Here is a 26,202-nt window from a genome sequence, read left to right as displayed (position 1 = left end):
TTCCTCTTTCTCGCCGTTCTTCTGTTTAAGAACTGCGCCCCTAGCCTCCGGTGGCTATTTGACTAAGGCTGGAAAGAGGTGCTCGCTTTATGAAACTTCAACCTTCTTTCTTTGATTCTTTGATCGGAATACGGATGAGATTAGAAAGGCCATCATTGGGGCAAACGATGCAATAGCTTCGGTTAGAGCAAAGCCCAAAATGGCATAACCAAATGATTGTTTAGCCAATGATGGATTCCAAACCACGGAATGAATCGAGGAACTAAGGACGTTTCCAATACCGATAGCAGCTCCCGCTGAAGCAATTGTAGCAGCTCTGGCCCTATTAGTTTTGCACCTTCTAACATCTCGAGTTGATCATTCTCCTCACGCTTTTTCTTTTTCATTCACGATTTGATGTTCTAGATTCCTCTCTAGTCTAGATTCCTCGTCGATTCTTCCCCTTGTTCTTAATATCTTGGACATCTCACTTTTCCATGCAACGTATTCTTTTCGATCTTGTACCCGCTTGCTTCGCCTTTTTTATATATTATAGTTTATTAGATCCAGTAGATTCAGCAGCTCCTCGCATCCCCAACTACGAATGCCACAAAACATCACATCAAAGTAGGCATCCGTCAGAAAGTCTCTCTGAAGAGCTTCATCCCCAACCATCATCCGAACCAGGTCAGGCATGGTCCATTCCGTAGGTAATACCCTCCCGGCTTCATGCGCACACATGCTGTATTCGTTACAAATGTCACGAAATAATTGTTCTATGTCAGGTGCTGCACTCCGCGCGTCGGATGTTGTTGAAGAATCAGTTGAAGTCGATGAGGATGTGAAGGAACTCTCCATTAGCAATAGATAGTCGACATCGCTAGGCGTTGCATTATATAGTACGACTCTTCCGTTTTATTCCATGATCTGTTTCATTCTTTGGCTACTCTGCTCCCCCAAAAAAATGGAGAGACTTGTTCTTGCTCTTCCAATTCAGGAAGACTTCTTTCGCCGGTTGGTCCAACCAAGAAAGACTTGGGAATTTTGGGGGTCAGATTCTTCTTCTTCTCTTACTTACGATATTTCGAGTTGGATGAACAAATCGCTCCTATTTACTAAGACATTAGATTCTCATTCATCAATAACTTGACTTCCAGCTTCTCGCATGGAAGGGTCCGGTCCGGAAGAAGAGGAAAAGGAGTTCACCTCAAATCAAGGCAATGCGCGCTCAATCCATCTATCCTGTCTGATTGAGAAAGTCTTTAGGTTCCAGAGTTCCGACCTATAAAGGAGTGAAACCGCTTCCAAAGACTCAGCGATAGGGTAGGCCGCAGATGTCTACTTTTCTTTAATATGGAATTCAAATTAGATCCTAGAGTTTAACCACTGGGGGAGAGTGGGTGAGCTTGCTTTCGAAAGTTTACAGTTTCCCGACTAAAAATCACCCGCTTGTTTACAGACTGAACTGATCAATAAAAAAAGACAGAAGCGAGGAAAGCCGCTTCGCTGCTCTCTCTGTTTTTTCCCTCAAGCGGGATTTGAACCCACGTACGACTACCTGTTGAACTATAAAAGAGGCCGCTCTACCGCTGAGCTACCGAGGTGGGGCTCAAGACGGGAAATCTTAATCGGCACACACTTTTTTCATTCATTAGCTGTAACCAGCTGAGCTACCTGGACCTCTTTCCTAAAATATGCTTTTTGCTTACGCTTCTTCGTCAAGCTTTGGAGCAGAATATCCATACCTTTCTTTTAGTAGTGAATGAGATGCTTGACAATAACGCTAAATCCAGACATTTAAGGTGTAACACAATGCCTTAAGTGTGGGAGGCAGCCTATCCGTATCCCTTGGCATGGTCGTTCTATCATGTGGCAGCGGGAGTGGGACGAGAGCTCAGCTGCGAGTATCTCCCTTTCAGTGACTGGGACAGGAGACAATTTTCTGACTTTTCCTTGTTGGCATGCTCAGTGGTCATAGCGCCTTTGATTGAAATTCCATTTGCACCCGTCTCCTTCGGGGATCCATTAAAGGGATTGGAGTGGAATGGAAATTCCACCTATCCGCACCCTATCTCACTGAAATTTTGATATGTGAGCCCGGAAACACATTTTCAAATACGCCTGTCAGCGCAGCTCTTTTTGGAACGGTACGAGCAGACCACTTAAGCAGATACCTCGACTTCCATTTTGAACCACCAAGCAAGGTAGCTGTGTAGGCGGAATATAGTATCCTTCATCGGAATCAGAACAAACTGAACGAACGAGACAGCACCAGATTAGCTTTAAACAGCAAGAAAGAACCACTGAAAGAGGCCGGTACCTTTCGTATAAGAGCCAGCAAAGCTACTAATGCACCTGGAGCGAGCCACCTGGCGATTGAGGGGCAATCATATGCTTCTGTGAAAAAATGATCCTCTCATCGGTGTTCTACCGAACTGAACTAATAATAGTTTATCATTTAGAAAGAATGGCGAGAGAGGCCTCCTTGCATTGCCCAACTAGAGCGAAAAGCCTTATTGCGTTGTGGCCCTAAGTAGCTATGGGGTGTTGATGTACTTGGAACCTAGACCGGTTACCTGAGTATGGCGGTTCGGTAGTCGTTCAATGATAGCATGAGATCCTCGCTTCAGTAAGTTACAAGGATGAATGCAAATAGCAAGGCGCTGTGCTGTGTGAAGTGAGACTGGCTGCCGTAAGTTAAGTGCTTCCTTATTAATATTAATGAATGATCTTGCTCAGTAGGAGGGCTTTCCCCCTTCTGTGCAGCCTGATTCTCTCTCTGGAAATGAGGGTGCCCTCGATTGACATTTATTATCGAATAAGGAATCCTTCCATGGATGAGAAGGTTGAGTTACAGTACAGACTCCGTTGGCTTTCGCAAGGAAGCATCTCTAAAGTTCCGTAATCTATGGTTGATGCCTCACTCGAACTCTATCCCATACCCTACTCGATGCTAAAGCTACTCTACCTTCGGAACCCAAAAAGAAAGCTGGGCGCTTGGGAAGCTATGCAAAACCTGAAAAAAGGAATTTGCTTTCCATCATTGAGCTCAGAGGTTACGATCGTCTCCTCATTAGGCTATTTTAAAAAGTATAGCTGACTCATCAGCTAAGTGGTTCGCCTCTTGTCCACCTGAGTTGTTTACTTCATTTTCCGACCAGGAAAACCAATGACTCTTCAGGTTAGGTTCTCTTTCAACATAGACATCCCGATGACCATGGATCAACTTCGTTCCACGAAACAGAAAGCAAATGAAATCTTCATCTTAGGGCGTTCGATTCCGCGAAATGGCGACCCGTTTTGCCGGAGTATTCCGCTGTGGCTAGCATTGTTAGGAATGCTTCTGACCATCTTAGGCCATTCTTGATGATGGACCCTCCGGCAACTTTAGAAGCCTTGGTTCGTAAGGGCTCTTATCTTGAACTAATGCTTTGATCTCGGCTTCTAGATCCGTATCCTTTCGCATCAAGAGTACCCGCGCGTCTCAAACCCACTTTTATCCCAACAACCCCATGATGAACAGAGAGGAACCCGATGAGGGAAGTGGGACAATGTTCAGACCTTGGCTGTCACAACAAGCAACCAATCAGTTCCAGTCCCAAGGGCAGGTAAAACGAGGCCTCGACGGATGGGAACTCCTACTCTGACTAGATTTTTGCGATCTCTAAGCGGGATTTTCAGTCATCTATCCTTTATCTTTCCCGAGAGAGTGAAGAAAGAGTGGTTGTTTTGAACGAGGTTTGAGCGAGTGAAGTACCCCATAAGCTATAAGGGCGAGCTATATGTATCAATTCTGTGAGCAGCGATTGAACTGAACACAAAAAGTGCATCCAACAGGAATCGAACCTACGAATTTGCCCGGTTGGGCGCTTTAACAATTCAGCCATGGATGCAAAGAGACTCAGCGAGTGAACTAGGTTTTGGTATTCCTTCTTGAGCTTCTATTTCTTCCGTTAAAGGAGATTCGAGAAAAGATGGAATAAGAAGACGTGTTTCCAGAACGAACAAGATACGGGTTGAGAAGGGGGAGTTAGCAAAGTTAGACAAGATTGGAATGGGCATAGGAACATGTATTGATGTACCATATCGGCTAATGCTCCCAGGTTGATGCGATGTATTCCACCAGTTGACTGAAGATTTGATTATGGGTATATCGATCGGTCCAGCACGGATTGAAATAGTAGCCGGTTCGATAGGAAGCTATTGAAAATGCAGTGCACCCATGTAAATTAGGAACGAGATTAATACAGAGGTTAAACGAGCATCCCACACCCAAAAGGTGCTCCACATAGGTCTTCCCCGAAACCCCCCAGTAACTAAGGTAAACAACGTAGAAAAAACACCCATTTCTGTACCGGTTCCGAAAGAGCGAAGAAAAATGGGATGTTTTGTTAATAGGAACAAGAACGTATTTATAGCCGTAGCGATATAAACAAGAATACTCATCCGAGCCGCAGGAACGTGTACATAAGGAATACGAGAATTTCCACCTTGTTGAAGGTCTAGTGGTGCTACTCGAAGACTTAAATGAATAGCCATCGCTGTTAAGAACAACCGAGATCCAATAAAAATTTTCGCGTAGCTTCTGGTCTTTGACATCAAAAAAGAAGGTTGTAATAATGAAAGGGACATATGATAATTTTAGCCTACCTAGTGGAACAATAAAGACGAAGTGTCTAATTATACTTATGGTCCTTTGTTTCCAAATAGAAAGACACCAAATTCTCCGGGAAGCCCTATCTTTCGAAGGACTTCTCGATTTGCTCCCGCTGACGAGCCCCCTCCAGCCTACCCGCCGGACCACCCCTTCTATCTCTCGCGACCGACCTCTTGTTAGTTCGTAGAGCCGACTCTGGGCGGCCAACCTCATGGATCACGCGTCTGGTCCCTCTACCATTGGGCGAGAGCTTTCAACAAAGCATCTCTCGCTTGGAAAGCAGGAACCAGTCTACTTTGGAGATCCCACATAAGTTCCCGGATCATCAAAAGGGGACGCGACATCCAATTGTAGCTTAATCTTAGTATTTTGGAGTACACTTGAGGTCACTCCCCTATTTCCAAAGGAAGAAAAAAAAGAGGAAAGCTCCCTTTCTATTTCTTCTGCTGTTGGTCCCGGCGGACGCAGAGTTAAGTCCAAATCGAGTTGGGCATTTGAGGAACCCTCTGCTGGAGGATGAGCGCAAATCCTCGATTCGTCGTCCTCCCTGGAGTCACAAAAAGCCATAATATAATAGGTATTCCTAGGTTAATGAAGGTCAACGAGATCGAAAGAAAAATGATATATACTAAGATATCAAGAAAAATAGATTGGTAGTTTCGAACCGAAATTGGATTTCCTTTTCGTGCCATATGCGCTTAGACTTTACTTGCTCAATATTAGTTCTCCTTAACTTGACACTTACTTATTCCCACTGAAGCTAGTACGCAACGATTTCGATTCCTATCCGGATTATTCCCCGCTCTCCTCGATCAATATATATAATAAGTATACTCTGAATCCATTCTCTCTCAGAGGATTCAATCTTATTGGTCCTACGTTACGTAATTTTTTTCTCTTTGCTTTTGCTGACTACACTCGGATAGCGAGCAGGCCTGGGCCGGCCCAGAATGGTTATTCACTTGATGGGATTTCGCCTGAACAAGGTGGCGTGACCCATGCCTAGTACCTTTCCGGGTCAGGACTATATATATATCAACCCACTTGTAGGACTGGTTCACCGTTCATTCAGAGGGCCCAATTCACCGCCCAACCTGGACGAGACATTAGAGTGATGAGTCTGAAGCAGATCGAGAAAGTTGATCACGTCTTTTTTACTTTCAATTATTTACGCACATGACAGAAGAGAGAGCGCACAGAAAGGAAAGAGAGAGGGGTTCCTTTTCTCGTATATAATATCTATAATATAAGAGCAAATCCCTATCTTGGCAAGTCTCTGAGAAGGTCAATACTGATAGGAAATCTATGTTCCCCCGGACCCAATCCTCAGACTGACTCTACTTAATCAGTGTTTTCGAACATCACTTTCTTATTCAATTTCTCCGAAATAAGATAAGAGGGACGTGCTCGAGATTGCATTCTTGCTTTTGTAGGTGGAAGGTAAGGAACATAGAGAAGGGGGAGGAGAGAGAACAACCAGATATATCATAGGTGATCACAGAAATTTCCACCTGCATGATTCGGCCCATCTTTCTTTCCTCTATGATATGAGAAAACACTCCTCAGTGAGACAATGTATTCAAGTCAATAGCAGCCAGAGCAAAAAAGAAGGTCATTCGATATAGATCGGATGAGAAGGATAAATCAATCGCCAATGCTGATACAAAAGAAAACCCGTAACCGTGCTTTCACTTCAAAACTGAAGGGAATGAGCCGAGGTCAGGAACTGAACTACCTGCTTTCGGGTCAACTAAAGCAAGGGCAAAGGCTTCCCCGATTGTTAGAAATCCTTGAACCATGTTTAGGCTTATCGGATTAGGCTGCTGGAAAGGCTGAGGTGATAGGCTTTGATTCATCAGTTTTAGAGAGGGCTATAGGCCACTTTCTCTCACTCAATAGATCTATCTAGTCAGTTACCCCCTAAAATCCTTACTTCGAGTGAGGGCTGTACTGTAAGAGACGAGCTAAACCTTGATAGCCTCAATGGATGGCCCCCGTGATGTCAAATCCAATTCTGAGAGCGGATCCAGAGAAGAGAGGCGTCGGGCGAACCCCCGAGAAAGAATTCTATGTTGGGCCTCATTCACTCCAATTCCTGTATCGCCTTTCTACTCATTCTAGGGGGCAAGGATAGCTCATTCAAGGTGGATCGGAGAACCAACCAAACTCTTGGTTATGTAAAGATCATGTTTGCCCATCAGGTCACACTCTTTATTGTCATAGCCGCATTCCAGTGAATACTGATGGAGTCGGGAATTGAAATATCTCTATTCTTGCATGAGGTAATCTCCTCCAATCAAACCGACTCCGAGCTACTTCCTGGCAGCGGGCGAGAAGACCTCAGTTGGAGACGGGGCGGCTTTCTCTATTTCACGAAAATGTCATTTTCAAGATAGGATTTTTGGTTGTAAATCAATGTGAGTAGCCCTACTTTCCCCACTTTCAGCTATCCATTTTTTTATTTTCTACCTTCCACTTTCGAGAGCTAGACCAGACTTCCTTATCTGGCATCCAGTCTACTAAGGACAGCTGGCTCAGACACTGGCTTTGAGTTCAGACTTCCTTCTTTCTATGACCTGATCAGGAGCTGCATGATCCGTTGAGCTATCAGCTGAGAGACTGGCTTCTCGGTTGTTAGTAACGACTCAGACAGAGCAGCTTACCTTGCTATGGTGAGTTATAGAATCAATTGAGCGAAGCTACCTACTTAGCTGATCTAGTAAGAGGACTTCTTTAAAGAAGGGCTTTAATCCACATAATTGAGTTTCCATTAGAATGGTTAAAATGCTAATGGTGAGATTGGTTACAGGAGCTAGTTTTAAAAGAATCAATCAATCAAGCTTGGACCTGTGCAATTTATAGGCCTCCTGTAGGACGGATTCGGGACTCGGTTTCCCAACGATTCACGGGGCAACGTGTTAGAGTGCGGAATCCTCTAACACGGTGATTCGGTGGTGATCAACGGGCACGTAGGTACGATTCCTAAAGGGGTTTGACGCCTAGGATTGGAGGAAACGACCAAGAACACGAAGAACAGTCAAGAGAGTTTCTGTAGGCTGCTGGTTCGTGAGTGTGTATTCTGTTCTCTGCATGTGAAATTTCCAAGTAACGTTTATATACCGAAGACTCATTCGGTCGAATGAGATACTCATACTCATTCGATCGAATTAGATCTGGTTCGATCGAATCAGTCACTGATTCGATCGAATCAGCTTCGTTTGACATTTTCAGTACGTTAACTTGGTTTCACAATCGTTGGTTTCATGTTGAACCAACCTGATAGAGCTGGGGACATACATGTGACATTTCATGTCCTAACAAACTCCCCCTTGGAGCCAGTTCTATTTGCCTGTAACCAATCGAGTTCTCTTGCTCGATCGTAACTCCCCCTTGGAGTTATCTCACTCTCTCTTTTCTCAAAACTAGTGGTGCATACGTTGCATCCACAAACTCCTTTCTTCATGGAGTTCTCTCTTGATCAAATGGTACAGTTAGTCAGACTTACCATAGGTTCCGCATATCCTGAGACGCTGTCAATTGGAATTTTGGATTAACATTTAAGCACAATTGTATTAGATTTGTAAAATTGACATTAAAGCATAATCTATCACAATATTCCAAATCATATTTCATTCAATTCAAAACAATTACAATCAGAAGATTTAACTTTGAATTACAACAAGAAACAAGATAAACGAAAGACATGGCAATTAATCTTTAGTTTCTTGGGCATACTTCTTCTGTTGTTCTTTCCAATTTGATCCTGCATGTATGTCATAGGCAAAGCAAATCCTAATGACATTTCTGTACGTTAACGCTTGCCCTATGTCTTCAGGAGCATAAAGAATCTCTGTCTTGTACAACGTATAGACATCCTCCCTTGACAAATTTGTGAGCCACATTGGATCAAAAATACGAATTGTGCTCCAGTTTCCATTGTCATTGAGCACAATAACTGCCTCATGCAGTCTTCCATCATAGTACCAATGCCTGAATGATTTGTAGAAGTCCTGCTTCATCTTTCTAAGAGGAATCTTCTTCATTGTGAGTGGTGGCATGTACTTCAAAATAACTTTTGGCCTGTTGGTGATCGGATCGATCTCCTTTTTGCTTATATATCTCTTCGGCCTTTGTGGTGTGATCATCTTCCATTTTGTGTTGTACTCTTTTCGCAATACACTCTGATAATACGTGGCAAATGGAGATGAGTTGGCGTATAGCATATCAAGATAATTCAGACGGTTCAGATCATAAGTAGGAAGGGTCTTCAAATCAGTAATACGTTGAAAGTATTCAACCCCCCTTTCTCTCTTGACAGCTATGCAGTTAAGATCCTTCAGACATGCCCAAGCGATAATTTCTCCTGAAGTTCTGCGACCCTTCATCTTATATGACGTTGTATGAGGAATGGTCGGCTTCGCTTTTCGTCTGGATCTAATCTTCTCAAGAATAGCATTGAATGCTTTCTTGCATTCCTCAGTTTTCTCTAAAAAATCGGCTTGATCCGTTTCAGAAGGCTGTTCCATATTGTTTGACCTTTCTTCAGCCTTTTTCTGTATTTCCTCCTCTGTTACATTTTGGAAGAAACTTGCAGAGTTAGGAAGATCGTCATTTTGAGACGTATAGTATTCAGGATACTCTTCCTTTGACAAGTCTTCCATTTCAACTTCATCAAATTGAGAAGGATCGACGTGTGAGGGATCAGTGGCCGTTGATGATGATGAATCAGGTGTAGCAGCAGAAGAAGACATTTGTTCTGTTGGAGGAAAAGCCAGATACTTGCCTGTTTCTACGTTGGATAATTCAAACATTTGTTCCAATTCTTCTTCTGTGAAATTATGAGAAATTTCACCTTCTTCCAAGTCTCCACTTGCGAAGTTTCGCTGCTCATTTGGATTGTCCAGTAGAAACGTGAAAAATTCTGCTGCAGTTTTTGATTGCAGCGGTTGGACATTAAACGGATCATCATCACCTGTTTGATTAAACAACCACAATTTAACAACAATTTTAAGTAAACATATGTAATATCATAAACATGAAATACAATATCATTACATATGAAACTGAGTCTATACAAAAATCATCATTTAACAAGATTTAACATTTAAATCCTCACTACATTCACTCAATTCACTCTTTAGTACCTTCACCTCCATCATCTGAAGAGTCAAGTTCGTCTGTGTCCACATCAACATTTGTTGGACCTTCCAAACGTAGAACATCTCCTTTCAATTCGGTTACTTTCGCTTCAAGGCTTAGATTTGACTCTCTTAGTTCCTTGATAGAAGAGCCCTGATCAGCGACAGTCGCATTCAGCTGACTGTTTTCAATTCTGAGCATGTCGTTTTCGGCTCGAAGTTGGGCAATCTGCTCATCTTTCAGCCGATTTTGTTCTTCTTGCCGTCTGTTCAGCTCTTCTTGCTCAGTCTTGAACATGAACATCTTCATCATAGCCTTGTGAAGATCAGCCAGTTCTGTTGCAACCTGAGGAGGTATAGACATTTCAGGTTGAGATTGAGTTGTCGGTTGTGGTGCTGATTGTGTTGCTGGTTGCTGTGTTGGTGGCGGTGCTTGTTGAACGGGAGGAGCAGCAGACGAAGTCCCAACTGGTTGTAACGTTGGAGGACGAGGGAGATCAGAAAATAAACTCCGATACTTCCTTGTAACCTTCTTCTTTTGCCTCTTTGCAGGCCTTTCTTCGTCCACAGCATCCTCGGCCCTAACCTCACCAGCAAAGTGCACATCCGATGCACTTGCTTCATCACCAGCATCCAGAACCTCAACGTTAAAGAATGAATCAGCCTCTTTTTCGGCATCTGTTCTGGTGTCTGCCGGTACCCCGCTTCCTCCTCAGTGTCAGATTCGTCACTGGTTTTCTGATAAGGTAAGTTCTCGACGTCTGAATCACTGGCGGCATTCCTCCACTTCCTCTTCGGAGGAGCCTTGTAAGACGGATTTGTCACGTGCCCAAAACACCGTTTGTGTGGTGGTCTTGTGGGGCGATCTCTGTAAGATTTTAAACGGTTGAGAGTTTCGTTCTTCATGTGGTCCAGTTTCACCACATCACCCTCATTTTCTTTCAGTAGACCCGGAGCTTGACTATCGACGATCATTTGCACAAATCTCGGGTACTGTAGAAATTTCTCGCCCGCCCCTTGTTTTATTGTCAGATTTTCCACCATATGGCTGAAGGTCATCTGCGAGAAGTTGTAGGGGCGGTTCATCACTAATGCAGCCATTGTGAACTGCATGCTTTCCCTCAATTTGTCAAAACTTGTTCTTTGAGGCCCTAAGCAGTGCATCACCACGTGTGCCAGATATTTGAACTCTGGACACAGATTGGCTTTATGGAGTAGACCGGCATTCAGGTCACCGTCATACTTCATTCTTGCAAAACATCCTCTGGTTCCAGCAGGATGTAACCCAGTAGGATCTGAGTCAGCATCAGCAAACCCACAGACTTCCCTGAGGATTTGGGCAGATACAACAATTCCGTGCCCTCTAACATTGGAGCGAATTACCGACGGCACAACAGTTTTGTCGTGCGAGGCATTCCTCCAGAATTCCTGTTGAATTGACATGATGGGTTCTACTACCCTTGAGATAGGTCCGTGAATCCTGGACCGTTTCAGGAATTTGATCATTGTTGCAAAGTCTTTCCCATGGCTTGCCTTTTCATCGAGAAAGGCTACAATATTGTGCTTGATTGATGTTTTGAAGGGAACGAAAACTTCTGCAACTTCAGCCATTTTATCTGCAAACATAAACGTGTTAGAACGAACAGATATCGAAAAGACTGAATGCGTTTAACATTTTCAAACTTTCTGGACTTGTTCAATCGAATGAGCAAAGATTCGATCGAATGAGCTACTCATTCGATCGAATGAGATCTAGTTCGATCACAGACAGTCGAATGAGATAGATATCATCTTTGACCTCTGATTCGATCGAACTACTGATCGAATAAGTCTCATTCGATCGAACAAGAGACTCGTTCGATCGAGTAGACTGATTCGACTCCTTCAACCTCAGCCCAGAATCTGCAGAAACCCGATCGACATTTTTGATCGTTTAAAGATACGCAACACACAGATAGCATCAGTTGAAGTTTATGAACATGTATCAACATTAAACTACAAGACTTAAACGATTAAAAACAGTTCAATATCAGTTTCGTTCTAAAGTCCGTTTCCGAGAACTAAAACGACCAAAAACATGATCAAAACACGGTTAAAATCCAAAAAAACTTACATTTTATTGATGTACGTGAAAAATCGAATAAGATGAATGGATCAAAACGAGGGTTTCGCGTAAACAATTTTGAGAGTAAATTTCCGTAAATTTTTTCGAATAATACTGACCGATCGAATGAGTCTGAGTATTTATACTGTTTCTGGACTCATTCGATCGAATGGACTTGTTCGTTTGGACCAATCGATCGAATGAGAGTCTATTCGATCGAATAAGTCTCTCGCAACACTTCTCATTCTCACAACAACTGACTCGATCGAATCGGCTCATTCGATCGTTTTACTCGATCGAATAGCAACATATTCGATCGAATGAGGGAAAAACTTTGGAAAAATAAACTTTTAAACTTTTTATTCCCTGCCATAGATCGTGGTGCCTTTGAACCTGCAAGAAAACATAAACTTTTGATACTTGGTTGGTTTTCTTAGACATTTTCCGATAATGAGAGCTTAGTTCCTACAGAACATATAGATCATAAGACATTAGTAAACACACGGAAAAATATCAGGCACAACCATCTTTGGGCTTTCTTGTCACTTCTTCTTTCTTTCATGCACAGTCGGTTGCGCAGATAAACATTTAGCAACCTGAATGAAGTTTTCTGTCATTCCTACACACTGAATAAACATTTAGTAGGATCAGACAGGGATCAGACTACCTGTCACGATGATTTCTTATCGATTTTCAAACAAACAGAACTAAATAAAATGAAAAATAAATAGAAATAAGGGAGGGACAGGGATCAGACTACCTGTCACAGGATGATTTCTCATCAACATTAAAGCAGAATAAAAATAAAAAATAATTCAGAATAAAAATCTTTTTGAATTTTTATAATATTCAAACTGAAATAAATAACTGTATAAAATTTAAAATACAATATTTTTGGTTGAGAATGATCTATAATAAGAAATCATACAGACTTATTTGACTATCTACTGAGACTTTTCGTGATTTTTCACATGTTTTTTTTTTTTTTTTTTTTTAATATAAGGAAAATGAGAATAAGCTATACAGAAATAAAAATCTTTTTGATGTCTCAGTATGATAGCGTCTGTGTACTATCATCTTTCTTGTAACAAGATCAACTTCTCAAAATTTTAAAATTTTTGATGTTTTTGGGTTTTTGTATTTTATATTGTTTTTGGTTTTTCTTGAAACCTTTCTCCCCCTAAAAATTATAAAAAAAAAATCTTTTTGGATTTTTCAAATTTTTAAGAAAAGAAAAAATGAAAAACAATTTAAATGATATCTTCAGGAACATCATCTGATTGATGTTTAACGCCGTTGATCTCTAGCAAATACAAAAACCGTGGTTTGTCAAATGATTTAGTGAAGAGATCAGCGCGTTGTTCCTGAGTGGGGATTTTTACCACATCGATTAACTTCTTTTCGTAACAGTCACGAAGGAAGTGATATCGAATTTCGATGTGCTTCGTTTTGCTAAAATGGACAGGATTTTTGGTAATTGAAATTGCAGCAGAATTATCAATATATATGGGAGTAGTAGAACATTCAATACCGTAGTCACGCATATATTGCTGAATCCAAATAACTTGAGAACAGCAACTGGCAGCCGCAATATATTCCGCCTCAGCTGTTGAAGTGGAGACTGACGTTTGCTTTTTGCATTGCCACGTTACCAACCGACTTCCAAAGAACTGACATCCTGCTGTTGTTGATTTGTAATCGAGTTTACAACCACCATAGTCCGAATCACTATACGCATGTAGATCAAAGTTATCATCATGAGGATACCAAAGACCCCAATCTGGAGTACCCTTCAGATAACGCAAAATTCTTTTGACTGCAATAAGATGGGAGACCTTCGGCTTTGACTGGTAACGTGCACAGAGACACGTAGCAAACATTATGTCCGGCCGAGAAGCAGTCAGGTACATTAGAGATCCGATGATCCCTCTATAGTGAGTTGGATTGATCAATTCACCCTTCTCGTCAGGATTAATCCCGTGATTAACCTCTAACGGAGTTCCCTGTGAAGAGGAACTCAACATCTCGAACCGTTTCAAGATGTCATTGACGTATTTTGTCTGGTGAATGAAGACACCGGAGTCTGTTTGATCAACCTGAAGTCCTAAGAAGAACTTCATCTCACCCATGGAGCTCATTTCAAATTTTTCTTGCATCACTTGTTCAAACTCCTTGCATAGTGTTTTATTCGTGGATCCGAAAATGATGTCGTCCACGTACACTTGTACCATAATGAGATCTCCTTCTTTCTCCTTTGAAAATAACGTGCAGTCGATCGTTCCTCTTCTAAACCCGTTGTTCAGAAGGTGTTTGGATAGTTCCTTGTACCAAGCTCTCGGGGCTTGGTGAAGACCGTACAAAGCCTTGTTGAGCAGGTAGGCTTTGTCCTTGTGATTTGGGTCTTCAAAACCTGGAGGTTGTGCCACATATACGGTCTCTTCGATGTGACCGTACAAAAAGGCACTCTTGACGTCCATCTGATATACTTTGAATCTTTTAAAAGACGCATACGCCAAGAACATCCGGATTGCCTCCAAACGCGCAACCGGAGCATACACCTCATTGTAGTCTAGGCCTTCGATTTGCCTAAACCCTTGGACCACCAGGCGAGCTTTGTTGCGAACAATCACTCCACGATCGTCGCGTTTACATTTGAGTACCCACTTAGTGCCAATTTTCTTCTGTCCTTTGGGGAGATCCACCAGCTTCCACACACCAAGTCTCTTGAACTGTAATAATTCTTCTTGCATGGCTGAGACCCAGTTAGCGTCTTTCAGCGCATCGGTGATGCTGCGTGGTTCTTCTTGTGCTAAGAAGCATTCATGGGCATTTAGCGCAACTGATCCTGACTCCATCATTTTAGTGTAGAGGCCAAAATTCAGTTGTCGACGTGTTTTGACACCCTGTTGAATGTCCCCTATAATGTTGTCTTGTGGATGATCACGTTCAGTCCTGACCACCGGATTGTCAGGAACGACAACATTTTGTTCCAAGTTAGTTAAGTTCGGCTCAGGAACTGGAGCGGTTGGTGCCTCTGAAGTAGACGTTAGAGGCTTATCTGCATTTGGCGCTTCTTGATTTGACGATGAAGGTTGTGGAGTAACCTGTGTCGGTGCCGATTGTACATCATCTGCTGGTGATTCATCTTCAGATTCAGATTCGGATGACTCTTGAACTTGCTCGCTAGACTCTGTGGAGGAAGACGATGATGGACCAGGATGAGGTGAAGATTGCTGTGATTCATCAGGAGGTGCATTTTGCGCCTCATACATCATCTGAATAGCAACCTCATACAAATTGAATGACTTGAACAATTTGTCAAAATCAAACAACCAGTCTTCTCCTGACCCCTTGGCTGGTTCTGTATAGCGTTGAACGTCGACATGGTACCATTCTTCAACTAATTTTGTTGATCTGTTGAAGACCCGTTTGAGAGGTACACTGTAACCCAGCAAATAGCCGTTGATGATCTTCTCCTCGAACTTATTATCGACTTGCCTTTTAAGTAACGTGCAAAGAGCTCCAAATGGTTCCAGGTGCTCTAAATTAGGTCTCCTTCGTTGAAGAAGCTCGAAGCTTGTCTTGCCGTGGCGCTTGACAATGCCTACCCGATTCAATGTGAAACAGGCGTTGGCAATTGCCTCACTCCAAAACGTGACAGGCAACACTGAGTCTGCTAACATTGTTCTAGCTGTCTCGATTAACGTTCGATTTTTCCTTTCAGCAACCCCATTCATTTGTGGAACATACGGGGCACTGAACTCCTGAACAATACCTCTTTCTTTGCAGAAGTTTTCAACATTCGCATTCTTAAACCCTGTCCCGTTATCTGTACGCATTCTCCGAACCTTCAGATTGTACTGTGACTCAAGAGTTGTAACTAGCAGATTTATACACCCAAATGTCTCGGACTTTGCTTTCAAGAAAAACACCCAAGAGAATCTCGAATATTCATCAGTAACCACTAGACAGTATGAGTGCCCAGAGATACTTTTGACGCTGATTGGGCCAAAAAGATTCATATGAAGGAGTTCCAATGGAATATCAATCGAGTGGAAACTCTTAGACTTGTGGGACCTTTTTACTTGCTTTCCCGCTTTGCACTGCACACACGAATCAGGGAGACGGAAACTTCTCAGATTAACTCCCTCAACTAGCCTGTTGTGCACAAGCTTGTTCATGTTCCTGACATTAATGTGTCCCATCCGTCTATGCCATATGACAGTATCACGTTCGGATGCCTTGGACACAAAACATGTCGCCGTTGGAGACGATGACCCTGCCTTAGCCATATCCAGAATGTAGAGATCACTCTGGCGTGCGGCTGACATTAAAACCTTGTCTTCAGAAATGGTGAAATCCTTAGCCAAGATGTGGCAGTCTCGATCATCAAACATAACTTTGAAACCCTTGTCGCAGATTTGACTTATCGACAACAGGTTGTTCTCCAACTCCTTGATGAAATTAACCTTATCAAACGAAATTCGCCCATTAGAAACAATTCCTTGGGCCGTGATGTAACCACCTTGATTTCCTGCAAAGGAAACTGCACCTCCTTTTATCTGTCTGACACTGGATAGGAGATTCATGTTTCCAGTCATGTGCCTGGAAGCTCCTGAGTCGATGATCCACATGTTGAATCTTGGATCATACAGAGCAACCTGCACACAAAAAGTAAAAGGTTTAAATATCATTGGAAACCCAAGCCTTTATGGTCTTGGGTTTTCCATTATCATCACGAATTAACAATTCAATCCATTTACCCTCATTAACACTGTTTTCTGGTTTGACATTGTTATCAACAGTGTTGTTTTTCTTTTGTTTCCAACTGTCAGTCTTCTTCTCAACATGTTTGACATAACTGGTTGAAGACTGACTTTCACTTGTTGAAGTGGAAACACTTGGGCTAGAGGGATTCGGTGATCTGTGTGGTGAGGTTGACTGAGGTTTCCTAGGAGAAACCGACCGCGGTGTGTGAGACCGAGTTTGACTTTGAATGTCAACGGTCGGTCTCCTCATAGGAGTTGACTTGACATATCTAGGATCCGTGTACTTGTAACAGAATCTTGCTATATGGCCAACCTCTCCACATGAGAAACAGTAATTTCTCCCCCTTTGACGTGGTGGAGAGTAATAACTTTGTTGTTGTTTGTTACCATAGTACCCCTTTGATTTGACATTTTGGGGTGAAGTTTGTCTGGGAGGTGGTTTTTGAAAATTATGTTTTTCATTAAAGTTACCCTCTCTGACAAACTGGGTACCATGTTCCACATGCACTTTCTCAGATTTATGATTAAACTTGTTCTTCTGAGAATTACTTGTTGTTACCTTTGATTTAGATGTGGATGGGCCTGACTTAGTTGTGGAACCTAAGTCTGTGGCAACAACATTTGGTTTGTTCTCAGGAGCCGGGTCAATGACTTCTTTACCCTTGGACTTTGAAATTTGGTTTGTGTCCTCGGGTGTTTTAACATTTGTGTCATCGTCTGGCACAGCTCCTGGTGTGCTCACAAATTGGTTCAGCACAGGGGGTGGGACATTGTGATATCCCACACCTCTTTCCTTTTTGCACCGGAACTCGGGGATAATGTGTTCTAGCAAATAAGAGGAATTGGAGTAACTTTTTAATTTGAAAGTCAATGATTCAAGATCAGCTTTTGTGTTCTCCATTTCCTTTTTCAAGACATTATTTTTATTGATATGAAAATTTATAGAATCTTGTTGATTTAGAACACATATCTCCAATTCCTTGTTCTGACGCTTAAGGCTATCAACTTTTTCTTTAAAAGCAGACTCTTTCTGCTTCCAAGCCTTATTTTGTGCAAGAGCGTCAGTCAGTTCAATTAAAGATTTTGAGGCTGCTTGTTTATAAGCCTCGAGATCTTCAATTCTCTCTTTCAGAGAATGAATTTCTTGTTCAGACATTTCACATTTTAAACATTTGGTATTTTATGGTTTGGGAGTAGTAGGGTTAGAACTTACCTTGGCATCATTTGACGTCTCTGCCATGAACGCAAAGTAAAGATTCCCTACTCTTTCCAGAAAAGATGCAGACTTTGCTTTTGACAGTACCTTGTTGACTTCTTCAACAGTAGCAGCTTCTGCAGGAATTGTTGAACTTGGAGATGATTGAGGAACATTTGACTCTTTTTCTTGATCCTCCATAATCTCCACTGATGACACCTCAGCTTCATGCTCTCCTTCATTTACTTCAGTAGCTAGCTCCTCGACAATGTATTCTTCATCAGTTGAGGAATCATCAGACCCAGATTCTGAGTCTTGATTCACAATGTTGATGTCAGCCATGTTAATGCTGAAGTTCCAGGACTCGCCTTCATCACCTTGAACAGCAAGAGCAGCTTCATTGTTGATGTTGGCGTTGTTCGCTGTTGTTTGATTCTGAGGGACCAGTTGTCTCTCATTGTTGACGTTTGCAGCGGCTACGGCAGGAGTAGATGAAGTTGAAGTAGTTCGGAAGGGATATTGGTGACCTTCCCTCTTTGGTTTAGAGCACTCCTTGGCAAAATGACCAAGTTCGCCACAGTTGTAGCATTTAACTTTTGTTTTATCAAATCCAAACTTGGATTTATTGTTGATTGAAAGAGCTTGGCCTGTTTTCTTAGCCCACTTTCTAGCCCTACGGAACGCGCTGCCAAGTGCCCACATTATGTCGATGCGTTCCATATCGTCTTCATCTAGCTGTTCATAGTCATCGCTGTCCAGATGACTGTTGCCAAGTTTACCAGCCACCATTAAACTGTATGATTCAATTATTGTGCCTAACGTTGCCATATGTTCTTTGGCAACTTCCACCGTTACCTTCCCCAAGCCTTCAGTGTTTAACGTTGCCTTTTCAGTTGACTTGGGTCCGGAGTTAGAACTTGAATGTCCGGAATTTGATGTTGGTGGTGCAGAAGATCTCGTTTCGGTCTCCTTAGATTGATTTGACATTGAGGAGACAAACGCAGTCTTCATTGGAGCATGGTCATTTGAATCTGACATTGGTGATTTTGACATGTACAGTGACTTGTCAGATGTTGCTCTGGGTTTCCTGGAGGATGCTCTTAATTCAGCGTCTTCCTGTCTGATTTCTTTAATAAAGTCAGAAAGAAGAATCGTCTCCAATTGATGACTTCTTCTCATCACAGTCAGGAAGGTGTTCCAGCTTGTTGGGAGTCCTTGAGCGAGACATCTAACCTTTTCAGTCCTTGTTGTTTTGACATTATAGGACTTTAGCTCTGACATAAGATGATAGAACCTTGACAGTAACGATTCAATGTCTTCTCCGGATTCTGGACCAAACAAATCAAATTCACGCTTTAGCTCCCGTGCGTGAATTTCTTTAAGTGACTCAGATCCTTCGCATCGTTCAACCAGTGCGTTCCAAAGTGTTGATGCTGTTGTGAACTGGTTAAACTGATGGAAGAGATCGCTGGAGAGAGCTTGAGACAGTAAGGAGAAGGCTTTCTTTTCAGCATCAAAGGCTATCTTTTGTTCTTCTGACAGCCTAAAGTAGCTCAGGCTTTCACCATCATAATTTGTAGGATGCACCCACGTTGTCTGAACCGCTTCCCATAGTCCAGGATTCACACCTGTGATATGAATCTGGAATCTTGTCTTCCAGGTAGTAAACTCATTGAGTGCCATCAACTTTGGAGGCTTGTTGAAGCTTCCAGATTCTGAATCACTCTCAAGGATCGATTGGATCCTTTTGTTTGTACTTGAACTGGTAGACATGTTTGCTTCTTTGCTTTAATCTTTGATCATCTAATCGAAAGTGACTGATTCGATCGAATGTACTCTTTATTCGATCGAATGTGTGTTGATTCAATCGAATGACTGACTGATTCACTGTTCTGGTCTTCCGAAGCTTATCCGATCGAATACGATTTAGTTCGATCAAATGAGGTGACTGGTTCGATCGAATGGATGTCCGGTTCGATCGAAAGGGTTCTGGCAGTCGACTAAGAAAGAGATCGAATAGGTGGATCGAATCTGAGACTTGTTCGATCGACTGGAATCAGGTTCGATCGAAAGGATGAACTGATTCGATCGAATGGACTTGGCGCAGATCACGGCGGGAAAAACTGATTCGGTCAAAATTCAAACTGGTTCGATCGAATAAGAGGCTTATTCGATCGAATGAGTTCCAAAAATACGACTTGTTCGATCGGGATTTATGGAATTTCCAAACTTAGAAGATTTGACCAGATTTTCGGTTGTAAATTCAATAACACGAATCCTAGTTGATTTGGAAGCAAAAAATGACTCTTTTAAGTGTATTAACACTTAAACAAATAACCAACCAAACAAAAATGGATCAAATGTTTAAAAACGAAGAACACGATGAATGTTCTTGTTAAAACCCGGAATTTTAACACCAAATCTTGAGATCAAAAACCAAAATATATGACTTTTATGAGTTTTTGATAAGAACACAATGAACACCAAGAACAAAAACACTTGATTTCGAAAATTTTTCAAGCAAAATATATGATTTTCACGAGAAAAACACGAATATCACCACGAATCTTTCGTGAATCAAGATCCTTAAGCTCTGATGCCACTTTGTAGGACCGATTCGGGACTCTGTTTCCCAACGATTCACGGGGAAACGTGTTAGAGTGCGGAATCCTCTAACACGGTGATTCGGTGGTGATCAACGGGCACGTAGGTACGATTCCTAAAGGGGTTTGACGCCTAGGATTGGAGGAAACGACCAAGAACACGAAGAACAGTCGAGAGAGTTTCTGTAGGCTGCTGGTTCGTGAGTGTGTATTCTGTTCTCTGCATGTGAAATTTCCCAAAGTAAAGATCTGGTTAGATCGAATGAGATCTGGTTCGATCGAATCTGTCACTAATTCGATCGAATCAGCTTCGTTTGACATTTTCAGTACGTTAACTTGGTTTCACGATCGTTGGTTTCATGTTGAACCAACCTGATAGAACTGGGGACATACATGTGACATTTCATGTCCTAACACCTCCCTTAAAAGAACCAGTCCAGACAATCATCTAACTCCCATGAGATGATAGCTTCTTTTACTATTGCTTCTGAGTTCGTATCGCTACAATAGAAGAGGAAATTGAATTGATTCATAAACTCGTATGTAGTCACTGAACGGCACCGCTCGATTCTACTGCCTAAGATGTCCCTCCCGGTACCTGCTTGAGTTAGCGTAAGCGGCTCGTAAGACCAAGGAGTTAGCCACCTTCCGGGTGAGAGGATAGACCCGGAGAAAGAAAGGGATAGAGCTCTGAAATAGTGAACTTAGAGCTGGGGTGGGAACAAAATCTAAGTGTAACAAGAAGGCAGTGATGAAGTTGGTGATTGTAGCTTGTTAGTGTTAGAGATTCAGATAGAGGAATGTAAACTAGCAAACTGCTCTATCAGCGGAAAGAGAGCCAATACATGGCAGGGGGGGAGAAGCTAAGCAGGTTTCTTAGACTGAAGGTTCTTAGTCTAATCAGAAATAGAACCCGTCTGTAACCAGAATGACTAAATGCTTAACACACCTTCAGATCGAAGAAGTACTTTTTGGAAAGGATTCAGCGGGGTGGAGGAATGGTCAACTCGTCAGACTTATGATCTGAAGACTACAGGTTCGAATCCTGTCCCCGCCTAATTAAGATCTTTTTTTGGGTGGTAAAAGTTGTGTTGCCAGCTAGCTAATGTTCGGATGGTGAACTGTTCAGTATCAAGTCTGTAACGAAGCTAGTACGGTTGCTTGTTGAATAATAGTTCAAATTCCGGGTAACTGGATCGCCCCGGGGGGGTTGCTCTGACTCAGACGGCCCTTAGAAGCGCAGCACTCCGGTAACGGATCCTTTTGCAGGTGAAGGGGCAGAGCGTTCCTCGGGCGTCGATCAATCCTGAATCACAGGCCGCTCTGTCATTGTCTGATTTTTGGTTGTCTGATCACACTCGAAATTATGTATCTACTTATCATATTTTTGCCCCTGCTCGGTAGTTCCGTAGCAGGGTTTTTCGGACGTTTTCTAGGATCAGAAGGAACTGCTATAATGACCACTACGTGCGTTTCATTCTCTTCGATCTTATCTTTGATTGCTTTTTAAAACGTCTTTTTAACTGAACTACAATGGTCTGATTCTTTTGAAGAAGATATGTAGGCAATTCGGCGTATACGCGGATGCGACCCCATCCACTCCCTCCATCCATGGATAAGGATAAAACAGCATCTTTCACTGTTTCGTTGGAAAAACGCAAATCTCATATTGACTTTCTTTCGGCCTACGCTAAGGGTACTTTAAAGATTTTGAGATCTTTTGTTTTTTTTTCTTTTTTCTTTTTTTTCTAATGGCCCCAGAACGCTAAAAGGTGAGGGAACCCAAGTTCTCTTTCTAAAAAATAAAAAGAAAAATAAGTGACTATAAGGAACCAACGATTCTCAATTCTAAAACAACCTATCTTCACCACACTGAGCAATCTTAGTTATTGGTGGGGGTTCGGTCCGTTAGCCGGTATTTGTTTAGTCATTCAGATAGTGACTGGCGTTTTTTTAGCTATGCATTACACACCTCATGTGGATCTAGCTTTCAACAGCGTAGAACACATTATGAGAGATGTTGAAGGGGGCTGGTTGCTCCGTTATATGCATGCTAATGGGGCAAGTATGTTTCTCGTTGTGGTTTACCTTCATCTTTTACGTGGTCTATATCATGCGAGTTATAGCAGTCCTAGGGAATTTGTTCGGTGTCTCGGAGTTGTAATCATACTATTAATGATTGTGACAGCTTTTATAGGATACTTACCACCTTGGGGTCAGATGAGCTTTTGGGGGGATACAGTAATTACAAGCTTAGCTAGCGCTATACCAGTAGTAGGAGATACCATAGTTACTTGGCTTTGGGGTGGTTTCTCTGAGGACAATGCCACCTTAAATCGTTTTTTTAGTCTTCATCATTTACTCCCCTTTCTTTTTGTAGGCGTCAGTCTTCTTCATCTGGCCGCATTGCATCAATATGGATCAAATAATCCATTCGGTGTACATTCAGAGATGGATAAAATTGCTTCTTACCCTTATTTTTATGTAAAGGATCTAGTAGGTTGGGTAGCTTTTGCTATCTTTTCTTCCATTTTTATTTTTTATGCTCCTAATGTTTTGGGGCATCCCGACAATTATATACCTGCTAATCCGATGCCCACCCCGCCTCGTATTGTACCGGAATGGTATTTCCTACCGATCCATGCCATTCTTCGTAGTATACCTGACAAAGCGGGAGGTGTAGCCGCAATAGCACCAATTTTTTTATGTCTGTTGGCTTTACCTTTTTTTAGAAGTATGTATGTACGTAGTTCAAGTTTTCTCCCGATTCACCAAGGAATATTTTGGTTGCTTTTGGCGGATCGTTTACTATTTGGTTGGATCGGATGTCAACCTGTGGAGGCACCATTTGTGACTATTGGACAAATTTCTCCTTTTGTTTTCTTCTTGTTCTTTGCCATAACGCCCATTCTGGGACGAGTTGTAAGAGGAATTCCTAATTCTTACACAGATGAAACTGCCTGAAAAGTGATCAATTCTGACACCCATCATTTCCGAGTGAGTATTACACCAAGAATTGACAAGCCTTTAGTTGTACGAGTTGTACGTTTTCTATTTCTTACGTGAATTTGATGAAAGAAAGCATTCTGGGAACAGGAATAAGAGTAAAGGCCTTCCTTGTCAATGTAGTAGGCTTGTTTGCAAGAGAGAAGAAGCAGCTTCAACGATGCAATCAGACCTTTGAGAGTAAGCATGAGAAGCCAGTCTGTCTGCAATTGAGTTGCTTTGTCTATAGATGTGAGAAACCATCATGCCAGAAGACAATAAGCCGATGCATTCTCTGATCAAGTAAATCACATGTCAAGGGGTGGATAAAAGACCAAGGATGGAGTCCACGTAACTTTGGAATAAGATTCGACGTCATTCACTTGGATGCCCTTATAAGAACATTGTTTGAACCCATCTCTGAGAGCTCTAGTCTCAGCCATCATGTTAGTAACATTGTGATAGAATGAAGAGAAGAAAAGAAAAATTTGACCTTAACTCTTTCTCAGGATACCACCACGCGCACTCTCTCCCATAGCAGATGATCCATCTATGTTGAGTTTGGTACATTTTTTTTTTGGGGGGGGAGGATTTGATCCATATCCCGCTTTAATTTCCCTTCGGGCTCCTTATTCCGAGGTTATTCTTTATCACGGCTCCTCTTAGACTTTCCAACCAACCCGGAGTATTCAACCCCCCCCCCCCTTCGCCTAGCCATCAGATTCCTCTGCTGCCATCTTCGCTTTTGGCTCCTTGTCATTTGATCTGGGGGAATCTACCTCGAAGAAGCGAGCCTATCAGAGAAAAAAGTGCTAGTTGTAGCGCGCTAGCGCGCATTTGACTAAAAACATGGAAAGTAAAGGCTCTGGGCAACGGGAGCCTTGACTTGAAGAATTGTACAAGTGCTTATGGTTCCTTCGGGCCATGGCCACAACTATCATATAAGGCAAGGCTTGGAAGCAAGCTACCAGTGCCTATCGGCGAGAACTGGGCTTGTCTTGGTTAGTAGTGCCCGCCCATTCTGTCTCGCCCGCCCGCCGACCCAATTCTTCGGAGCGGGACGGCAGGTCGGGCATACGGGAACCGTCGAAGAAGTGCCTCAACGCGGCGCAGCCGCTACTTCTCCTCCTTTTATGCAATTATGAATTACACTTAACTTTATCGATTCCAAGGCAACTTATCCTTTTGGAGTTGACGTAACAAACTACGCGATTCCCCCAATGAAGCCAACATAAATCTGATCCGAATAAAGAAAATAAAAGGCAGTTTCATTATGGTAGTATTTCTGGAACTGGAAGTTCAAATCGGAGCATATAGATCCGTAAATGGATTTGATTATATAGCCACTTCAGTCGTGTTTGTCGTTTCTTGAAGGTATCTTTTTTCTGGGAACATGGTCAACCAGAAATTCTTATTTTCGCGATTCTTCATCCACCGAAGCAGAAAATGCTCCAGTTTTCCATTCTCATATGAGGCCGGAAAGTTTATTGGCAACAGGTCGACACGAAGTAATTCATCATCCTCAAACATGAGCCGATCGTTAGTTAGGGACGGTTTATAGATCAGAAAATTACCACAAATTGAATGAAAACTGGGTCCATGTAAATAATCGAGACCTTGCAAACAACAACGCTCCTTCCCCTTATGGAGTTTGGAACCCAAAGGCAATCGTAGAGTGAACTGTATCTTCTTTGTGTTAGTTAACCTAAGCTGCACCCTTACTGCTGGGTGGGGGCTCGGCCCCCGAACCGTACGTGGGACGAGTTTCTGCCTCATACAGCTCGGGCCGAAACCCGGGGGAAGTTTAGGAGAGATGGAGAGAGCCAGCAGCTGACAGTCGGGGCGGGGATAAGCTTCCTTCTTCACAAGCTTATCCCTCCCAAAAAACCGACCCGAGAGCGCTTCCCTTTTTTCTATTCCATCTCATTCCATTCCGGGGCAGGCGGCTAATACTATTCTAATAAATGAAGTAGTCGTCGTCTGACCAATCAGTTCGGACACCAGACCAGCCGTGCCCGCCCATTTTGTCTCGCCCTAAATGGAATCCCTTAGTTACGCTGCGCCCCGACCCGAGTCCCCACGTCCGCTTTTCTCCGCCCGAAACACAAGAAGTTGGCTTTGCCAACACAACATTAGGGCCGTCCCCTTCATCCTATACTGACCCCGGCCCGGGCTGGCTTTTTGGGAAGCCCGTCCCCACCGTGCTCACGGACCAGCTGGCCGCCAGCGGTAGTAGGAATTCTCCCGTTCCCTGTTCAAAGACTTGGTTGGATGCGGGATCTACTCCACGAGGAGCGGTACGGACGTAGATGATATCATCACGACCTCTCTTTTCGTGCCGCTAAGGATGCTTAACGCCACTTCGCCAACTGGCGTTACCTGCGCTTTCGGGTCTCTCAGTGTATTCAGCACTGGGTGTTTTCCGAGCAGCGAGGCTTACACCCAATCGCATTAGTTCATCCAAAGTTCCTTACCCTTATGCACGAATTATTGAATAAGCCATCTTCCTATCAAGGTTAAGGAGTCAACTGAGCATCTCAGTGGCAGGATTGAATACCCGGATCGAATCAGAGTTCATGCCACCCGCCCTGATCAAATAGGAGGCGTGGGCCACAGGTCGCACATAAGCCGCTAGGTCGCACGACAGAAGAACACCCAATATAAAGATGCACACTCCTCCATGTGAAATATTCATCTTCATTGGAGCTTTTTTGTAGTAGCCGTGACCAACAGCCATCAGCTGTCGGCTCGTTGGTAAGGTGAGAGCTTCAA

At 42.8% G+C, this 26,202-nt stretch overlaps 1 protein-coding gene, 1 non-coding gene and 1 pseudogene across 3 annotated transcripts in view; 2 read left to right on the top strand and 1 right to left on the bottom strand.

The window, feature by feature from the left end:
• Nucleotides 1-26,202, bottom strand: part of LOC143533551 (putative mitochondrial protein ymf1) — a 119,056-nt pseudogene that overhangs the window by 64,610 nt on the left and 28,244 nt on the right. The gene's annotated exons all lie outside the window — the stretch shown is intronic.
• TRNAI-UAU (transfer RNA isoleucine (anticodon UAU)) lies at nt 21,430-21,502 on the top strand. Its single transcript has one exon. It is a non-coding gene; the product is annotated as a tRNA-Ile (tRNA).
• On the top strand, nt 22,341-23,424 carry LOC143533549 (cytochrome b-like). Its single transcript, XM_077028297.1, has 2 exons — nt 22,341-22,783; nt 22,826-23,424. The coding sequence occupies exons 1-2, from the start codon at nt 22,405-22,407 to the stop codon at nt 23,407-23,409; spliced, it is 963 nt and encodes a 320-aa protein (XP_076884412.1). The 5' UTR covers nt 22,341-22,404; the 3' UTR covers nt 23,410-23,424.

This window comes from Bidens hawaiensis, unplaced genomic scaffold (genome assembly GCF_021521415.1).
Source record: "Bidens hawaiensis isolate Kalapana, Puna unplaced genomic scaffold, B.hawaiensis_p1.1 tig00009775_1, whole genome shotgun sequence".
In the NCBI taxonomy this organism is placed as follows: Eukaryota; Viridiplantae; Streptophyta; class Magnoliopsida; order Asterales; family Asteraceae; genus Bidens; species Bidens hawaiensis.
This window is presented reverse-complemented; position numbering and strand designations above follow the sequence as displayed.